The 19043-nt window shown below is 40.9% G+C and overlaps 2 protein-coding genes across 7 annotated transcripts; one reads left to right on the top strand and one right to left on the bottom strand.

The window, feature by feature from the left end:
• The first annotated feature begins 233 nt into the window (after positions 1 to 233).
• Positions 234 to 3247, top strand: hddc2 (HD domain containing 2). Its single transcript, XM_082505893.1, has 6 exons — positions 234 to 346; positions 721 to 842; positions 1099 to 1201; positions 1273 to 1341; positions 1418 to 1556; positions 1631 to 3247. Exons 1-6 carry the CDS (start codon positions 269 to 271, stop codon positions 1786 to 1788), a joined length of 669 nt encoding a protein of 222 aa, XP_082362019.1. The 5' UTR covers positions 234 to 268; the 3' UTR covers positions 1789 to 3247.
• On the bottom strand, positions 3187 to 18492 carry tpd52l1 (tpd52 like 1). 6 transcript variants are annotated; one of them, XM_082505887.1, is made up of 11 exons: positions 18316 to 18492; positions 16383 to 16481; positions 15083 to 15286; positions 12955 to 12975; positions 11782 to 11897; positions 11526 to 11674; positions 9387 to 9488; positions 7196 to 7210; positions 6614 to 6652; positions 6113 to 6173; positions 3187 to 4955 (listed from the first exon to the last, which is right to left on the bottom strand). In XM_082505887.1, exons 1-11 carry the CDS (start codon positions 18332 to 18334, stop codon positions 4833 to 4835), a joined length of 948 nt encoding a protein of 315 aa, XP_082362013.1. In that variant the 5' UTR covers positions 18335 to 18492; the 3' UTR covers positions 3187 to 4832. The 6 variants fall into 6 exon arrangements, with proteins under 6 accessions (XP_082362013.1, XP_082362014.1, XP_082362015.1 ...); XM_082505888.1 differs by lacking the exon at positions 18316 to 18492 and adding an exon at positions 17594 to 18287; XM_082505889.1 differs by lacking the exon at positions 6614 to 6652.
• Between the last annotated feature and the right edge of the window lie 551 nt (positions 18493 to 19043).

Raw genomic sequence — 19043 nt, 5'->3', positions numbered from 1 at the left:
ATGTATTTCCTTTTTTAAAATGTTCTGCATAGATGTGCAGATGACATTATATAATATCCATAAATCTGCATAAACTCCTAAAACACAAACTGCAGGATTTTAAAGACCTGAATGTGTATTTTGAGGACAGGAGGAGAGGCAGTGCTTCCTGAATAAACAAGTGTGTCCTTCGACTCGGTATCTTTACGTTGTGTATGCTGCCATCCAGCGGCTGCTTTGCGCTATTACATCAGCAAACTCAGTCTTTCTGTATCCGGGTCGGCGGATCATGATGGCGGCCACCGCGGACAAAACAGCCGGCATGAGTAAAATGCTGCAGTTTATGAAACTTATCGGACAATTGAAAGTGAGTTATTATAGAAAGAGAACCAAGACACCTCTATGTTGTTATTGTAGATGTGTACATGTGATATGTTCCTGCAGCTTCGTGTGTTTTTTGCCACCAAACCTTTAGTGTACAGTATTTCCCCACAACGGAAAGCCAGAAAAATCTATCACCAGAAGCCAGAGATATATTATCTTTTAGGTCTGCTTACCCGCTTTACCTGCAAAAACAAACAAACAAAAAACTTAAAACTATTCCTACTTGCACTCACGACGAGTTATCAAACACAGTGAAGTCAGTATCTGCACACAGAGTGTCCCCCAAAAAACCCCTGATGAACCAGTTATGAGACAGATATCTGCATGTGTGTCACTGATGGCTGATATTACTCGCAGAGGGTGCCGCGGACCGGCTGGGTGTACAGGAATGTGAAGAAGCCGGAGAGTGTGTCCGACCACATGTACCGCATGGCCATGATGTCTCTGACCATCACTGACCCCACAGTGGACAGGGACAGGTGGGTCCCATACACCTGAAAATCAGTTTTTACACCATTATCTAAAAGGAAAGCTGAAAAACATATAAATGTTCCTCTTTTTATGTGCTCTGGGTCTCTTCCTGTTAAAAGGGACTTCTTCCTTTCCGACATGGCGACAGCTGTCGCCATGTACTTGCTCATAGGAGATCACAAGGAATTGCTCTTTCATATTGCAAGGTTTTTAGCTTGCAGTATAAAGGACCTTGACTGTTGTTGTGAACTCTTGTGTCTCCAGGTGCATAAAGCTGGCTCTGGTTCACGACATGGCAGAGTGCATTGTGGGAGACATCGCGCCATCAGATAACATCAGCAAAGCAGAGAAACACAGGAGAGAAGAGGCAAGCGACTTCATCATAAAGGAGGCAAATACTAAACTTGGCTGTAGTTGTAACTTCTCCTTGCCTTTCAGGAAGCGATGAAGCAACTAACGAGTCTTCTTCCGGAGGCTCTCAGACAGGAAATCTACACACTGTGGGAAGTACGTCTCTGCAAACATGGCATTTGTTGCTTCCTGGCCATGTGCTTTATAATCGGGATGCTTTGTCCTTGTGCAGGAATATGAAACTCAGAGCAGCGCAGAGGCCCGGCTGGTGAAACAGTTTGACCAGCTGGAGATGATCCTGCAGGCGCACGAGTATGAGGAGCTGGAGGGAACACCAGGAAGACTGCAGGAGTTCTTTGACTCCACAGCCGGTACGTCTCCAGCACGTCTATCGTAGCATTTACCCATTTTTCTACTCGCTCTGATCTTGCTGGGCTGTCTTTAGGTCGTTTCCACCACCCGGACGTTCTCCAGTTGGTCAGCTCTATGAACAAAGAGCGAGAAAGTCACATGACCAACACAGATGGCAGAAAGACGTCTGAGCCATCGCAGGCTGCTGATTCGGTGCCTGAAAAAGACCACACAACGTCACACGCTTCCTGACTGTAACACGCACACAGTGAACAGGACTTCTCAGGTAGACAGAGATGCTGGATTCAGACAAACAATCTGTACAGGGACGCACAAGCTGTAATATTGTTTTTGTTTTTTTTGTCTAAATCACACCAGTTCATTGTTTTAGTCATTGTTTTATATGTTTTCAGTTTACACACATTATTGCGTATTTTAAACCAAGACAAAGTTAAAGCAAAGACTGAAGATTTGAAGTAGCAAATGACTTTTAAGGAACCGCTACGTTTACATATTATCTAGTAACGCCATTTCTTGATCTTGTATTTGTGACAGCTTGTGTTTTTCAGTTATTTGATATACATGTACATCTTTAGTGTTTGATACTTGAATGTGAATCAGGTATGAATCTAAAAAAGATGCGCTCACACTTGGCTCCTGAAAGTAAACTTAGAGGCTTCAAAACCCAAGTTTGGCATCACATTTATAACTGTGGCGAGGGCTCTCATCTTAACTAATTTGGTGCTTTAAACTTTTCACCTGTGCTGGTGTGATTAGATCTGTGATTGGCTGAACAAATAAGGTGGTGGAGTAGGTCTGATATCAGTTATTGTCAAAGATTCCTTCAGACTGATCTCAGTCGTTCTGCATTTTTAAATTAGACAGAAATTATCTGCAAACCTTCCACAGTCTCTGAGACTGACTGGCGGATGCGACTGTTTGCAGACAGCTTGCCTCCTAAAAGCTGACGTGTGCAATCATCGTGCAATCAAGCAGTTGCGTGTATGCAACACCTTCAAGCTTTGAGCAAGCATTTAATCACCTCAAGCTGCAGCTGGTTTAAGAAAATGAAAAAATCAATACCAGACACTGATTTCTTTATAGATGGAAGGAGGTTGTGGTCTTATTTTTATTCATGACTGAGCTCTTGGCTTGCTCTGAATTAGAAGGTAGCTTTGTCGAGCTATGTGTGTCCAGTGATTTTCTTTTGAGCTGATTTAATATCAGTTTGCTCACCAAACGTTGTCTCGTTACGATTGTGCACAACAACACATGAATTGAGCTGTGGTTTGGGTAAGGCCTTGAAGGGGACTGGCGGCGGCTCCCGGGCCTGGCAGATCCTGGCAGAAGTGAAAGAATTGAAAAATGGCAGGTAGGATGGGGCATGAAAACAGCTTGCAGAACTGGGTGATCATATATAGATAAGAACAGGAAGTGGCGTGTTTAGAGACGTGGTCCTGGTTCTGAAATTCAGATACTTTAATGCAACAGTGTCGCTGCACCATTACATTGTAGTCCATAAATGATAGGTGTGTTTTAGAAACAATGCTGCAGATAAACGATTATTTTAGTATTCTGCAGGTATTAATGTTTGTTCTGTTTTCCTCATGCTTTTCCAGAGTGCTGTTGAAACTGTAGAGTGACATCAGGTTTGGTTCAAACAATCTTTATTATACATACTAAAGTCATAAAAACAGTTATTGATCATTCACATACAGTGTTATTGTACATGATGGTCACAGTTATGTCTTTTTGTGTTTATGCTGTAAAGACATTTATTACATAAAAGGTTTATTGAAATCAATTTTCCAAAGACAGAACAGAACGAGTTATTTTTAGTGAGTCTGTTTCTGTTTATGGATTTTATTGAATGTATTTCAAGGGCCAAGCATCTTCTCATGGGAGAGGACCAAAAACAAAAGTTTAACACATGGAAGAGAAAGTAAAAACTACAAAACACAAACGATTATTTACTGCAAATAATACAAAGACAAAGTAATGAGTTTGCCACACAGAGCAGATTTGAATAGTTGCAAAGATCATTCTCATCGTTTACGGCACCAACATTTTAGTTATAGTGACACTGAATTCAATTTTTCAGCGTTAAAATGTTCGTTAAAATCTGAGCTCATGTAGTTTCACTACATGCGTAACAGCATTCGCTGGATTAATGCGTCACATTTACAGCCAAGAATTGTGCTCCCGATGATACATCATGTCGCACTGATGCTTTTTCACATATACACCACTGCTTCCTGTAGTTGCTCTCACAGTTTGCATTTAGATATTCAAACAGACCCCAGCTGCAACTCCCAGCTGACTGCTGGCTGCGCCTCCCCAACCCCATGTGTATATCAGTACACTGAGTATATATCGTGAAATGCCGACGACAAAATGTTTTTAGATGCCACAGTGAAACCCGAGGAGCTAGATCTTCTGTAGTAGTGTAAAATCCTTTATACAAATGTCACCCAGGATGTTCAGGTTGATCGGTCACATTTTTACAGCATTAAGTAATAAAATTACTTAATTTTTTAAATCACAAACATATTTCTAGTAAAGATGTGAAACAGCAGTTTTCTGCTGTCCTAATAAAGAAAGGTAGCTGTTTTAAAACTCTCATACTGATGCGGTGTTGAACATCTACTGTCACTTTTTCCACTTGTCTTAAATTTACACATCTCACGGAGGAATCGGCCTTTTGTTTTGTGTCTGGGGAAACCCAGCTGTGATCTGACAGCCGAGTGAACTACATGAGCACAAATGTGCCAAATAGAAGAAGAAGAAAGTACCAGCTCGATATGCGGGGTTTAGGTTCAGTCTGTCTCCTGAAGTTGATGTGTAATCAGCTCAGACTCGTTTCATGTCGTGTTTCAGGTCATTTAAGGCCTATCTGCTAGCTGCTCCTCCCCAACCCCATCTCATCAACATCTGTGGTGTAACGTGGTTAGGAAACCTCTGGAGGACAGATGGCATTCATCAAATCCACTAAAAACCCTTCAACACTATAAATAGAAGGAAAACATTATAGGCTCCTTGCTCTCATTAGTCCCCGTATCATATGAGGTTTAGAGTTGATCTTTTAAAATAAAAGAAGACGACTGCAGCCTTAGGGGTCATTTTGGGTAAATGTAATTATTTAGGTTTTAAGACAATCTGTATTCTGCAAAAGCGCCTTGACACTAAGGATCAAAAGGTGTTGTGCACTGTTTCAGTCAGAGCTTTGAGTTAAAGTGCTGCGACACATCGGCAGCGGAGTTCCCGTTTAAGCCCTGGCTCGTGGTCCGGGTGGAGCCTTAACACTGCCTCTCAGAGCTGTCCATCAAGTTGTTGGTGGGCGTGTCCTGTGAGCTGGCGTGCGCTGCGGATGACAGGACGTCCTCAAAGCTGCCCCCACTCCCGGTGCCGCCAACCTTTGTCTGGGACAAGAAACAAAGGCACAAAAGTGTCACTGAAGCTGTCGTTCTTGTTCTGTGGTGCTACAGAGTCGACTCAAGGTGGCAGACTTTTACAAAGACTGAAGCTGTCGGGCATTTGCAGGGCGTGTACATGGAAACAGGAGTCATTTCACCAGCTTTTGTTCCAACTTTGCCGACCACCACAGCAGATTTCAAATCAAATAATCAACATGTAATTAAAGTACAGATATTCAACTTTGATTCAAAATGCCATTAACTGTTTAAGAATTTACATTTTCAGAGGCTCATAAAGTAACTGGACAAACTAACAAATTTGTATAACCCGTGAACATCACCACATCCTGGATAACTTTGAGATGCTCTGGTGGGCCTTTACACTTTGAAACTTCAGCTATTGTGTCTGCTTTGTTTGTCATTAAATAAGGGAACACGAGTCACCTGATTACAGAACCGCTTGTCAGTGAATTTTCCAGTTACTTTTCAGCCACTGTTTGTAATTCATGAACCGTTAATGCAGCTGTTTTGTAAAGCCTCTTGAATTAAAGCTGAAAGTCTGCACTTCAATCACAGCTTTATTGTTTGATTTAAAATCCTCTGTGATGGTGTACAGCGGAAAACATACAAAAATTGTGTCTTAGGCCAAGAAATCATGTACCAAACTGATCATTTACATCACATTTAAAGCATCCATACATGAATGAGTGAAAATGTGCTTTCAGTCAATTTGAAAACCAAAACTCTTAATGTAAACCTCTCTGGTGATCTAGTTGGGTAAAAACAGGGTCAGTTTCACAGCTTACTAACCCATAAATGTTGCTTCCTAGTACACTCCTCTGGACTCTTAGGACTTGTTTTGGTATCACTATAAATGTCAGTAATCAGTGGGTTCCCTGTCAGAGTGTAGGCTCATAATTACACACTAATTATAGTACTTTGTTTTATGCGTCAGTACTTAGAAGCTGCAACCTGACCAGCTTCTTTATGTGCAGCGTTCACATGAAATAGTTTTTAGTTTATCTTGAAAAACATTCAAAAGTGCCCCTAAATGCCTCGGATTAAGTGAGACTACTTTTAAGGCAAACACACTCTGTTTGAGGCTTTTCACATGTTATCACTTTATAATGCTAAATCTCTCTCTCACACACACACATGGTTACCTTGATAGTGGAAACTGTGTTCTCAACTTTCTCTTCAAAAGACCTGAAGCTGGGAGAGTTTCTGTGAAAAAGGGAGGGAAAGATTATTAAAAAATAAACCACATTTTGCTGTCTTATCACATGAGCACACAATTATTTGTGAAATCCTCTTCTGAAATAGAAGAAGCTACTTTTGGCAGCGCCCTTATTCAAAAAGGGGTCATGTTTGATTTGTAAAATATTCTGAAATAACACAATGGGGGTTTTTTGGTACTGCAACACAAAAAAGAAGTGAGCATGTGGAAAAAAACACACCAGGTATTTTTCCAGGTGTGTCAGGGTCAGAGTGCCTTTAACTAAATACAAAGCAGTGCAAGCGTTGCATTAACTCCTAAAGACTGCACAGGATTTTTTTGTGCTAATACACAAAAACTTCAAATTTTAAATGATCATCTCACATATAAACATCTCTCTCTCACTCACACACACACAAAGACACGCACAAAAGCACAGAGTGGTTACCTCATAGCGGGCATGCTCATAGAGTGTTTGATAGAGTAACTGTCCCCGGAGAGCGTGGTGAGAGAAGAGTTAATGATTAACACAGGTTACACGCACTCACCAAACCAGAAACAAAGCCAAGAGTCAGAGCAGTGCTTAGCTGTTCTGTCCTGATGCTGTGCATGTGCAGAGTGTGACAGAGGATTACGTACAGGAAAGCAGTTACATGTCAAAAGATATGCAAGCAAGGAATTAGCAGCAGCCACTCCAGAGTTTCTCGTGTATTTTCATTAATCTCTCTTCAATAGATTTATTAAATAAAGCTATTAATTTAAAACTGAAAAATCCAATGTGGTCCTAAATTTGTTTTTTATTAGCTTAGCTTTAGCACTCTCTGCACAGGGAAGTGCAGCCACTCATGTGACTCAGTCAGGAAGACAGTTTCTCTCCCCGAAAACAAAACTGATGTGATTCTGGGCTCAGACCAGAACCTGACTGAGTCCATACTGTGCTGTCCAGTTAGTGCTATCAGCTGATCTGACTGAGATCTACTCACTGCAACAGACTCCTTACTTTGATAAAATCTACTGTGTGGCTCCTTACCCTATGGAGTTGGATCTTAGGAAGCATGAAAAAAGACGGAAAAACATTTTAGGATACTTGGACAAGCCGATGTCAGCATTACAGTCACACTCTGTCAAATTCACTTTACCAAACATTAATATCAATACAAAACTATTTAACTACAAAAGGCAAACTACCACTACTACACTTATTTTAGGTAACACAAGTAACCAACTCTTTGAAACTTGACTCTTAAAACATGTGTAAACAATCTGTGTTAGAAGAAGAAAACAGAAGAAGAACAAGGGAAACTGTCACAGTGACTGGAAACCCAGCTGTGGAACTCGGTTGACAAACAACAGTGTAAATCATCTTTGTAACTGTGTTACAGACTGACTTGATTTGACAGTTTGTTTCTATTAATCTACCTGTAACGTGATTTTCTGTAGGTTGTGGGTTGCTTTTTTTGGCGTCATTGGTCAGTGTTAATTGCACAGCATTAACACATGTTATACCAGACAGGCAGCTCCTATTCATATTTGCATGAACATTTTGTGGCACATCCAGTATTTATAGTTCATTACTAAATGTTGCAAGTTAAACCTTTCAACATTTTTTTGTTAATGATCATGATAGATAGATAGATAGATAGATAGATAGATAGATAGATAGATAGATAGATAGATAGATAGATAGATAGATAGATAGATAGATAGATAGATAGATAGATATCCACAGCAAAAATATTCGAATAAGTTCATGCCCACACAAACCAAACCTGTGTAGAGTGTGAGAACATACCTCCGTGGGAACAGTAACTCTAGACCAAACATGCTGGAATATACCAAAGATAATAAGTTGTTGCTTTTCTGCAATTGATATCCTCAAAAAAGGATACATTAAATTACACAGGGAAGTACTGAAAGTATAGTATAATTTTAATTGTATAATTAGAATAGTATAAAAAGTATATAAGTACAGTATTGGTATAGAATAATTAAGTGTAATTGTGCTTCCACTTAAAGCCAAAGAAAGCCAAACTGTCTGCAGAAAAGACTTCTGATTGATTTCACCACTATTACATTATTAATATGAACTATTATTATTATGAAGCACTAGCAACATGGGCCTGGTGACATTGTGATGTCCTCACTGGGCTTTTGGTTCCTAACCTTCAAAAGCTTTTTTTGTTTTCACCTGCACATCCTGGAAATACTTTCTGCATCACCATTGCGCTGTCACGCAGTCATCTGTGCACATTTAACACAGGGACACATGCTTTCCTGCAAAACACCCCAACATTGTGTGTGTGTGTGTGTGTGTGTGTGTGTGTGTGTGTGTGTGTGTGTGTGTGTGTGTGTGTGTGTGTATCCGTCTCTCAAACAGAGCAATGCAGACTGTCAGCTCAACAACAACAGAAAGTGACCGAGGGAGACAGCTGCTGCCTCGAGCCCTTTGACTCAGAAAGCAGCTTAGTGCTTCTTACATAATCTGATGCTGCCTTGAACTGTTTAGACCAAGAGTCAAAACTCTGCTGTCTGAGACACAGAGATGGGTAGCACAGATAGAAAGTGTCACCGAGCTGGTTAAAAGTGGAGGCGCACGCGGGGCAGATGGGTTCAACCGGAATGCTTGTGTAAGTTACACAGATGAGCCGATAATGGAGCTTTAAGATGATCAAGTGCCTGCAACGGGCACATTTAAATGGTATCTTTTGTGAGCTACAAGCACACATGAACAACATTTAAAGACTGAATGGTGAAAAAGTTCAAAGACTAAAGCAATTAATGGGATCAATCCATGTGTTTAGACAAAGGAAGCCTGGTTTAATACAAGATGCTCTTGACCTGTCAGCAGAACTACTAGCACAGCTTTTATTAAGATAAAATCCACTTTTAGACAAACAATGACTGAAAACCTTCACAAACAAGGGCTTCGATTCATTAGCACATATTCCTCTGCAGAAGGACGACATTTAGCACACTATTTGGCGAACATGCTTCACTGAAGAGGCAAGATGACTTTAGACATTTGAAACAGTTTATCTAATCTATGTTTAAAACCGTTTGCAGATCGGGTGTCACAGAAGGCAACGCCATGTGTCCACAGAACAACCAAATTCATTGGGTGACTGTGGCCACACGGTTTGCATACAACTACTGTCACTGTTAAAGCTGTTTGGCAAGTGTGAAGCAGGAAATTCAATGAACATGTGACCATCAGTCTGTACCTCATATCTCCAATCTTCCTGGTGATGGTGCTGCCGAGCGTGCTGAAGGCTGCCGAGGTTCTCTGTCCCGCTGTGGAAAGCGTCTCTGATGTCTTCTTGTAGCTGCCAAAAACCCCCAAAACAAAACACACAAAGGTGCGTGCAGTGAAAGATAAAGACGCATACACAACACAGGCTTGTTCGGAGAAAACAAAAGCATGAACATGCTGTAATTAAAACTTGCACTACTGAGGTTTTACAGGAGCAAATGGAATAAGTCACAGTTCATGTTGGGTGATTCCTTTAGCTGATAATTCATATGTGCAATTATTTTTACAAAGCCTCACTTCAATCACTGGTAATAAAAATAACCATCTAGCTTATTTTGAAATTATTTGTTAGCGTTAAGTAAAAAGGCGAACACATCACTTTAAGGCCCTACTTTGCTTTTTTGTATTGTAGAAATTTGACATGAATTTATGTTGGGCCTGTTTGCTTCCAGATCGTCTATCACAGCTTCTCGCATGTCTGTGTTGCCCAGTTTCTCTAACACCACACATTGCTGTGGTCACCCTGGTTCATTATAGATGAGGATGGAGTCTGTGTGTAAGGTGATCTTCGGTGAAAAGTGTAACTGGATAAGAAAGCTGGCCTTCAGAGACTATCCTCTTGCTCTTCTTTGTCTCTTGCTGTCTGGATAAAAGCTCAGTGCTGACCATCTGATCAGAAAATTTGATTGTTTCTCTGGAGACAGAGACACTAAAAGATCTTACAGAAACAACATTTTGGAGATGAGAAGATGGCTCTTTAGCTTAGTATTCCCATCAAGAGACTTACCAAGTATCTTTGGAGCTAACTATTATCACCTGGTCTTGTACAGATAAATGAAAAATTAAAAGGAAAACCCAACACAATAGTATTTGGGTTCCTGCTAAGGTGTTAGGTTAATACATGCTGCCAGAACAGCTTCAGTCTGTCCTAGCATGTCTCTGAAGGTCTAGTGAAGGGATAAAAATAATTCTTATAGAAAACATTCCCGATCACAGTGATAAGGAACGCAGTGTAACAAGCACCGGATTCACATGAGATGTGGTGACTGGGCACGATTCACTACTTTTCATTTTATCCAACCATCTGGATGTTATCTTTGAAAAAAAAAACACTCCTTTTGAGATAGAAATGTAGGATCACTGGGTAAATTTGATCACTTTGCACTTAACTGCTAAACCATCATGTTTTTCCATCCGTTAACTATCCCTGCTTGTCCTACAAGCCTGAGTCGATCGCAGTGCCATGCATGCAGAGCATTACAGAACCACCAGATCTTCTTACTATGGAGGTCGAGGCTTTCTGTTTTCCTTTTAATTTGTCACCCTCTGAGATTTTTTGGAAAGAACAGAAAACCAGCACATTTCCCCAAACTCCAAACTATTCCTATTAATCTTTAAATAAGATCAACTCCTGCAGATCTGCATGAACATCAAAGCCCCGGTAAAATCAAACCTAAAACCTGCAGGGCTGCACGTTTTGTACCATTTCATTCACTATTAGGTTGGTAGATAGTTGTACACTTTTTAAAGCACACAGTTGAAATCAATATTTCTTTAAGGGAATTTTTTTTTCAGAAATACACCGACAACTTCTCTTTAAAAAAAAGAGAAGTACACAAACAATAAATGTTTCCTGTTACAGGTAGGGAAGTGACATTTAAAAGAAAATCATAGTACAGTACAATGACTTCCAGCTGCTAAAGGGAACATGTACTACTAATTGTGCACTGAGGACAACCATAGCCTTCAGCACTGGGTGATGTGTTTTGATCAGGTTTATGGTGTCTGTTACAGTGAGCACAACAAAGATAACAAATCACACACATGCTGTGCAGCCAGGAGCAGAAAATTATGTTTTTTTAATTAGCTTTTTGATATCTGGCACTCGTTTTGGATAGTCAATGCTGGCTGTTAAGAAGAGAGAAACCTGCTCTTTGTGTGATTACTTTGAGTGTGTCCTATGAAGGGCATCAGTGTTTACAGCTAACATAAAAGCCATTCTGCCGTGTACACTTCGAAACACACACCTTATTAAGCACACAAATTCTTTCTTTGTTTCTTAGCTGTGTGATGTAGCCTCTCTCTCTCACACACACACACTGTAACTTACGCTACTGAGCTCTGCATGTCGTGCCAGCCTCTGCTGAAGTTGGTTTTGAGCTCGCTCAGAGGAGTGATGCCCAGTTTCTGTTTGAGCTCCGCATGCTGCTTCTCTTTGGAAGACAAAACCTGCCTCAGTGTGCCGATCTCCTCTTCCAGCTGGACATGCACAGAAAGACACAGCTTCTAAAGTGACTTCATAGACCGAGATAAAAAAGTCATCATCCTAATGCTAAAGATATATTTGTGTTCTTGTGTGTGTTTACTTTAGCTAACTCTTGCTGAATCTCCTCCCTCTCTTCCTCCGTCATGGAGGCGCTCAGGTTGACGTCTGACACAAAGTCTTCATCAGCCTCTCTCAGTGGCTCCGAATCTAGAAAACCTGTGTGAAACACACACAAAGGCACCATAAATGCACTTTAGCGTGTCCATGTGTGACCTTAAAACTGACGACACCCTAATGACAAGGTGTGAATTCAACATTTCAAGGTGAAAATCTGGTCTCTGACCACCAGTAAATCTGTACTTGGCGCCGATTTATTTCCTGGTATTGTTACTTGTTTTGTTGCCATCGTGTATTTTTAAATGAGCCATGTCAGAGACAATCTGGCATCCATGCCTCATTCTGCCTTTTTCTGCTTCATTGTTTTTTTTGACTCTGCTTTTTCCACGTTTTCTGTGTCTGTCTCCATCTCTGATCGTGTCTCTGACAGTTATGTAATCTGAGGCTGCAGCCTGTAGTGCCCTAATCTGGCTTAACTGATGTGGATTATCGTGCTTAAACTCTGCTGACCAACACCACGGGCAAACACAAACACTAACGCACACTCAAACAAGATGGGTTGAGACTTCGGGGAGGAGAGCAAATTTTAAGTTGCAGTGATTGATTTTCAGTTTTGTAGCAAATGAAAAACATGCGCTTGGGGAAAAGCGTTGAATTGAGATTAAAGACATTATGTAAAACCTCCGCTTGCTTACAAGAGCAGCATCGCAGCCGTCTGCCCAACTTACGAGCTATAAGAAATGAAATATGATTAGACAGGACAGAACACACACATAATTCAGATACACAAACAGAATGAAACAACTACAGTAAATGACGCTTTCTGATTAGCAATGTTTATTTACCTTTTAATTCTATTGAAATAATAGTTGCAGAGAGGTGCAAACACCCAAAATAAAGCATGAGCTGAAGGTGAACTCGCTTAGACTATTTTAGTATGATCCGTCTTATACTGTTGCACCATTTGCTTTTATGATATTTGTAAAGGGCTTAACAGCAGCACACAGTACCAGGAAACAGCAGGAGGGCAGTGTACACACAACGCAAGAAAGGTAAATACACGCAAGTCGTGTGTCAATGAACACTTAAAGTTATCCCTTTAAATGCTGACTCAGACGCCATTTCGACAGGATGGAAGTAAAACGTTTTCACGTACCTGCGGTGAGGTGTCCCCTCTCTTGATGTGGCCGCATTATAAGACAGGTGAGGGGACAGTGAGGTTAGTAAAGACTAATGTACTGCACTGTGTCGCCACTCTCCACTGACTGTAGTGGCTACTTTAACATATCAGCAGTTCAGTTCTTTGAAAACTAAGGTTAAAGGGGACACAGCAGCAGCTCATGCAGCAAACTCACACACAAAAACAGCGTACAGCACGAAACTCAAGCACAGCTTGCAGCAGTTCAGTCCGTTGCAGGTCTTTCTACAGTAAAGAGCTTTTTCTGCTAACATTACACAGCAGGAGGACAATGAGATTTTAAACCCCTGCGGTTTCAATAGAAGCTTTTCATGTCTGTCTTAAGTGCACTCAGAAAGCAGTGTCCCTGTTTACACAGCCTTAAAAAGCCAGGCAGAGCCCCGGTTTAGATATTTTCTACCAGAGTTGGTAAAGCTTGGGAAACAAAACACTACACAACACAACACACCACACCACACCATCTCTGCTGAAGTTCGTCTGCAAGGTACAGATTATGTTTTCTTTTCAAAGTGCTTTTGAATATAAAGGTAAAAACCACTGCAAGGTAGCTATGAATGACCACATTTGAGTGCTGTTCTTTACTTGTTAGCTGATGATTTTTGCAATTTTTTGGCTAACCTTGATTTCCTTTTAGCTAACTTTTTTTTAAAGACCTAAGCTATGTCTGTCTGTCCAAAACCTTTGAGGTCCACCAAAATATTGCTTTAGCTAAGAAATACCCTGGTTAAGAGTAGTTATAAGGCATCTTATGCCTTTATTTGACAGTGAAATATAGATAAGAGTGAAAGGGGAATAACCTGCAGAAAGGTTAATGTTCATTGGGTAAAATCAAACAGACAGACATTGAAAACAAGATTCAGTGTAAGATCAGGTACTGACAATCTCAATTTCCCAGGTCTTCACACAGGTCTAGAGACCAGTTGGGGATCCTCAAACAAGCAGTGGTTGCAAAGGAAAAATGTGTATTCTCTGACTGGCTGGCAAGTGGTTGCTGGCAGTCGCTAGCAAGAAACTGGTTTCAAAGAAACGGTGCTACTGCAGTAGAGGTGATGATTGGTCGCCTTCAAAGTAAAAGTTTTGCGATAATACACAGCATTTGATTTCTCCGTGTCTAATTGCTGTCACACTTTTTCAAATGTTGCTGAAGCTCGGTGGTTTGTTAGCAAGTGTTTGCAGGCAAGTCTGTGTCTTCCATGCAAACTACAGTGGACGGTGACAACCTGCTAGTGACAAAAGCAATCACAAGCAAGTTTTAGCTGTGGGACGTTCTCCGCGACTGACTTCACCTGGCAACAGCAACCAGTTCAGAAAAACACGTTTCCCTAGCAACCAGAGGTTGCCAGGTGTCAAAAACTGGTCTCTAGGCCTGTGTGACTGACACTTTTTAATTAAACAGGAGCAGTGGGCCACTAGAAATGTGCAGGCAACATCTAACAACGAGAAGATTAAACTTTGTGAAAAGTTACAATGCTAATTTCATGTTGTTTTTATAATACAATATACAATATAAAAACTATGTTCTACAACAAAAAAAACTTTTGATTGAACACTTAACATATTGTAGACACTTGGTAACAGAAAGAAAATAAATTCCCCAAAAAATTGCAGGAATTTGGATTTATTAAATTTATCTGATTGGTTAATTGTTTGATTGCATTTTCCTTGTTGCTGCTGTTAGGCTGAGTGTGGTCTATATTTGAGACTAAATGCAAACTGTATTATATACAGTGGGGTCTGTGTGTTTGCTTTTTAATTATAACCGCTAGGGATACATCCCATGTGAAATTCTAGATGGCTATTATGTTAACGTGACACGAGTGATAAACAACAGTCACTGCCACCTCTGAGTGCATTCTCATTTGAGGACACCACAAAAATCATGTATCGGCAGATACAAATAATTCAATCGTTACTGAGATAAAAGACTGAATTTAGTTTTTAATAGCTTTGTCACAGATCAGATTGCCTGATGCTTACCATGTTGCTTGTGCCAACAGAAGCCCTAGGGGTAGCTGTAGGTTTAAATGTTCAGCCAAAGTGAACGACTGATCTAATCTACAGGCTCTATATCTACATCCCTTGTCACCTGTGCTGTCCAGCTGCATATCCCAAGCGGTGGACGTGGCCCAGGTGTCAGACACTGATGTGTGACCCCACCGGCTGTCCCCTGAGGGTGAAGTTTTACCCCATTCTGTCAGGTTTTCCCCATTTTGGACGACGGAGGTAAAACCATATGAGCTTTTCCTAAGGGACTCCTCATCAGAGGGGTAAAGCTTACCTTGATTCAAACCTGAGTAAAGTCACAGTTTAAAACATGTTCAGTACCTGAGGAAAACAGAATTTTTAATTTTGCAAGCAATTAGTTCTTATTTAATATTTTAGCTTAAGGAAGGGGAAAAAGGCAAAAGTGGGAAAGCTCACAGGCTGTGAAACTGCCTGTAAGCATACAGGAAGTTCCTGCAGACAGAACAGAGTGCTTACTGGTTTAAGGGAAACACAGGAATGTGAGTAATTTCATACTAAGGAAATCATCCTATCAGTCAGCAACATCTCATATAACTGCCAACGTTTTTTGCTAGTGGTTTTACGTATACAGTATATCCCTCAAATGGTTTGCACTGTAACAGAATTGCATTTTCTTCCAAAACTGATGAAAGACGTCGAAACTTCACCCAGCAGACACAATGTTAGCATTTACAAGGTTTCATAAAACCTATGGAGGCTTTTTAAAGGAGACAGCTGCATGTGGTGGAAGAAAACACAATTGGTGAGAGCTGAGAGTGTTAAATGAAACGGTAACGTTGTGTACCGCGATACCGAAACAATCCACCGAAGATGTTAAAATGCTCTGAAGGGCTGAGGTGGACCATAATTTTCTGTAGCTATGAGCAAAAACCTGTCATATTACACGTAGTATATCTTTTTCTGTTCTATTGCAGAAACATTTCGTGTGGTTTAAATGCATTCCCACATATACATTCATATTTCAGGTCTTTGAAAAAATAGATTATTTGTGATTTAACAGGTATCATGCACTCAAATCAGCCTGATCACTGCTGCTTTGGGTAAAGTTATATCAAATTCAATGAAAGGAATGACTTTCCCTTCAATTTAAGGAATAAAATTCCAGTCTTTTTGTCTTTTTACTTGTTGGTTTATTCACACAGACCAAACTCACTCATCTGACTGTTCATTAAATCAACACTGAATAACAGAAGGGCAATAAGTGCTCCAGTAATTCCTATAGACAGGCACCTTTAAACATTCTGCACCTTTACTGCTTCAGCATTGCTCAGAGCACCACTGCATGACGTGGTTTTATGCTTTTTGTGATTCAGGGTGGATTTACGGGTTTCTTTTGCTTTACTGGGAGAGTTGAGTCTTACCCTGCTCTCCCTCGTGTATGGCTGAATCAACCCATTCCTCTCCGGGGCCCATGCTGCCCCAGTCCACCACTGATCCACTCAGAACACTAGAGTACATCTCTGCAGCGGAGCAAGGCAGCAGGGTGAGGGGACACAAGAAATCCGGTTATACATGCAAACATGGAGACTTCTCCTCCCTGACAGCTGTAGTTAGGCCCAGCTCAGTGCAGGAACAGGAAACCTGACTTTTGACCCTATGTGCCACTGATATGAACTTCTCCGAGCTCTTTAAACATGATGTAGCTCCTTCTTATTATTTAGAGACCCAGACCAAGAAGAAATCAGTGCCACAGAGGGTTCACAACGGGATCTTGTATAACTTTGAAACAATCCAGAAAGAATATCTGAAGCTATTAGGCAATACAAGCTCCCTTCTTGCAGATGAAATCTCATTACACCACACTCCAGCACTACAGGAGGAAGTTGGCCAGGATAAGGCCAGTTTCACTTACAATATGTCCCTCTGGTTCCACATTTTGACAATGAGGCAAAGCTGACTGGCAAAAACAGTTTTTCCAGGGAAGAAAAAGATCACGTACTTGGGTGGAAAAACACTGAGCATACATTTTAATCTAAAAAGCATGTTTTATGGTAATAAAGAAGAATAATTTCCTCAGAGGTGGGTCTTATACAGCAACATGTGTGATTTTAGCTACTCAAAGCAGGTCATACCAGACTGTGAGGGTCTTTTAGCACTAACACTGATTTATGTCATAGGGTGCTCAGAAGAAAATTGTCTCCTTCTTTACTGTCCATTCTGTGTGTCTCCTCCCTCCCCCTGCTTTTTTGTGGGGGTGAAATACCTTTGGTCACAAGATTACCATTCGGCCCAGTGGTCATGTGGCTATGCTAAATCAGAGGCTTGGGGATGGTCATACGGCTGAAAAAATTAATTAAAGCTGGCAAACAGTAGATACTGCACATAACATTTACAGCAGTTAACACAAAAAAAATCCCTGTTCCAGACATTACAGCTGCTTGTACATGGGTAACCATGAAATATAACCAAAAGTATTGCTTTATAAAAAACAAATAAGTTGATTATAAAGTTCATATTCCCATATCAGAGTCTTTTCCCCCCTTTTTCCTCCCTCTCTAAGCCTTTCCGGCTTCCTGTTAGCTGTAACAGGTACCTATTTATAATCAGACTGCAAAAGAATGCAATTACCTACCTGAATAAGCAATCCTTTATATCCCACACAAGCAGAGCTACTGCTCGAGCTCCAGCTTTCATTTTCACAATTCATTTGGTCTGAGCAGTCAGTCAACGTTATTTATCTATAGCTTGGAGTCACTCTGTACTCTAAAAACAACACAGATTCTTTGCACTGCTGTAGAAAACGAAAGCAATGCGTCTTCTGTAAAGCCTTTTGCAGCAGTGATTTTATCTCCTGCAGTACCTGCAGCAGACCAAAGCGCAAAGGTAGTGGACAGGGGAAGGATGGAGGGGGGCTAAGCCAATTCCTGAGGTGAATAGAAAGCATTCTGGCTTTGCAGAACTTCCACAAATAGCCTGAAAGTCACCACATAGAGGGGGTAAACAGTAGCCAGCCCAGGATTTGGTCAGGAGTTTCCATGTCGTCTTACAGTGTGCGTGCGTGTGTGTGCATGAAGCTTCTTAACTGTTGCACTGCTTCTTAAAAACGCAGCACCCTCAACAAACAGTCTTTACACTGAAGGCGCCATGCAGCAACAGATGAAGCTGACATAAGCAGCAGCAGATGCTCCGCTTTATACACTTTTCCCCCCCCTCTTCTCCATTCCCACAGCGACGTCATAACAGTGGCGCGTGCAACACTCAAGTTCAACTCATTATCAGATCAACTGGAAACAAAAAGTAACGCTGCGGATTCAGTTATCCCGGTCTGAGAGGTAAGAAACGGCACTCACTCACCTTGCTGCCTGGTTTCCATGAGCGACGCACAGGTGAGCTTCACAACAAATAATAATAAAAAAAAACGCGCTCTGAGTCAACAAGGATCGGCCGCACGGGCAGCTGCACCGCTCCTCGGGTCAGTCCGTGTGTCAAGTTTCCTTGGATGTCACGCGCGCTGGGCCAGTTCCCGGGCGGAGCCTGCAGCGCGAGCCAATGAGCGTGCGCAGTTTTAATGTAGTTAATTTGCTCCGTGCACAGGAAGCTGCGCTCGGTGGACACAACGAAGATGCCACAGCGACAAAGGTCCAGAAAATAAATGTGTTTGTTGGAGGTGGAGAAATATTTTCATTTTCATTATTAAAAAACAAACAAACCGGAACATAAAAATACAAATAAAGAGATAAAAATAAGGTAAATATTTAAATGTAACCATCTTGGATGTTGTGAGCTACTAGTACATATAAAGTAGTGCATGTACTACACCTCTGCACTGTCTGTGCACTTATTATTTCACTCATGTCTAATTGTACATTTTTTAATCGATTTCATTTTGTGCTGTAATTTAATTATATTTATTCATGTAATTTTTTCTAATGTATTTTTATTCCCGTGTTTAACACTTTGGTCAGTGGTTTCTGTTTTTAAAGTACTTAAGTAAAGTAAATAAGGTTGGCTTTGCTCTTACTGGTGTGTTTGTACCACTCCTGACACGACTACTCACACTTCAGTTGAACACTAAATAAGCC

This window comes from Aulonocara stuartgranti (genome assembly GCF_965226115.1).
Source record: "Aulonocara stuartgranti genome assembly, chromosome: 15".
In the NCBI taxonomy this organism is placed as follows: Eukaryota; Metazoa; Chordata; class Actinopteri; order Cichliformes; family Cichlidae; genus Aulonocara; species Aulonocara stuartgranti.
This window is presented reverse-complemented; position numbering and strand designations above follow the sequence as displayed.

Excerpts from the sequence above, each read along its gene's own strand:
- hddc2 (XM_082505893.1), top strand. The coding sequence starts at position 269 with ATGATGGCGGCCACCGCGGACAAAACAGCCGGCATGAGTAAAATGCTG. Across the intron at positions 843-1,098 it reads CCCACAGTGGACAGGGACAG|GTGCATAAAGCTGGCTCTGG; the intron begins GTGGGTCCCATA and ends TTGTGTCTCCAG. Across the intron at positions 1,202-1,272 it reads AGAAACACAGGAGAGAAGAG|GAAGCGATGAAGCAACTAAC; the intron begins GCAAGCGACTTC and ends CTTGCCTTTCAG.
- tpd52l1 (XM_082505887.1), bottom strand. Across the intron at positions 15,287-16,382 it reads CATACACGAGGGAGAGCAGG|GTTTGAATCAAGGTAAGCTT; the intron begins GTAAGACTCAAC and ends GACTTTACTCAG. Across the intron at positions 11,898-12,954 it reads GAGGGGACACCTCACCGCAG|GTTTTCTAGATTCGGAGCCA; the intron begins GTACGTGAAAAC and ends TGTTTCACACAG.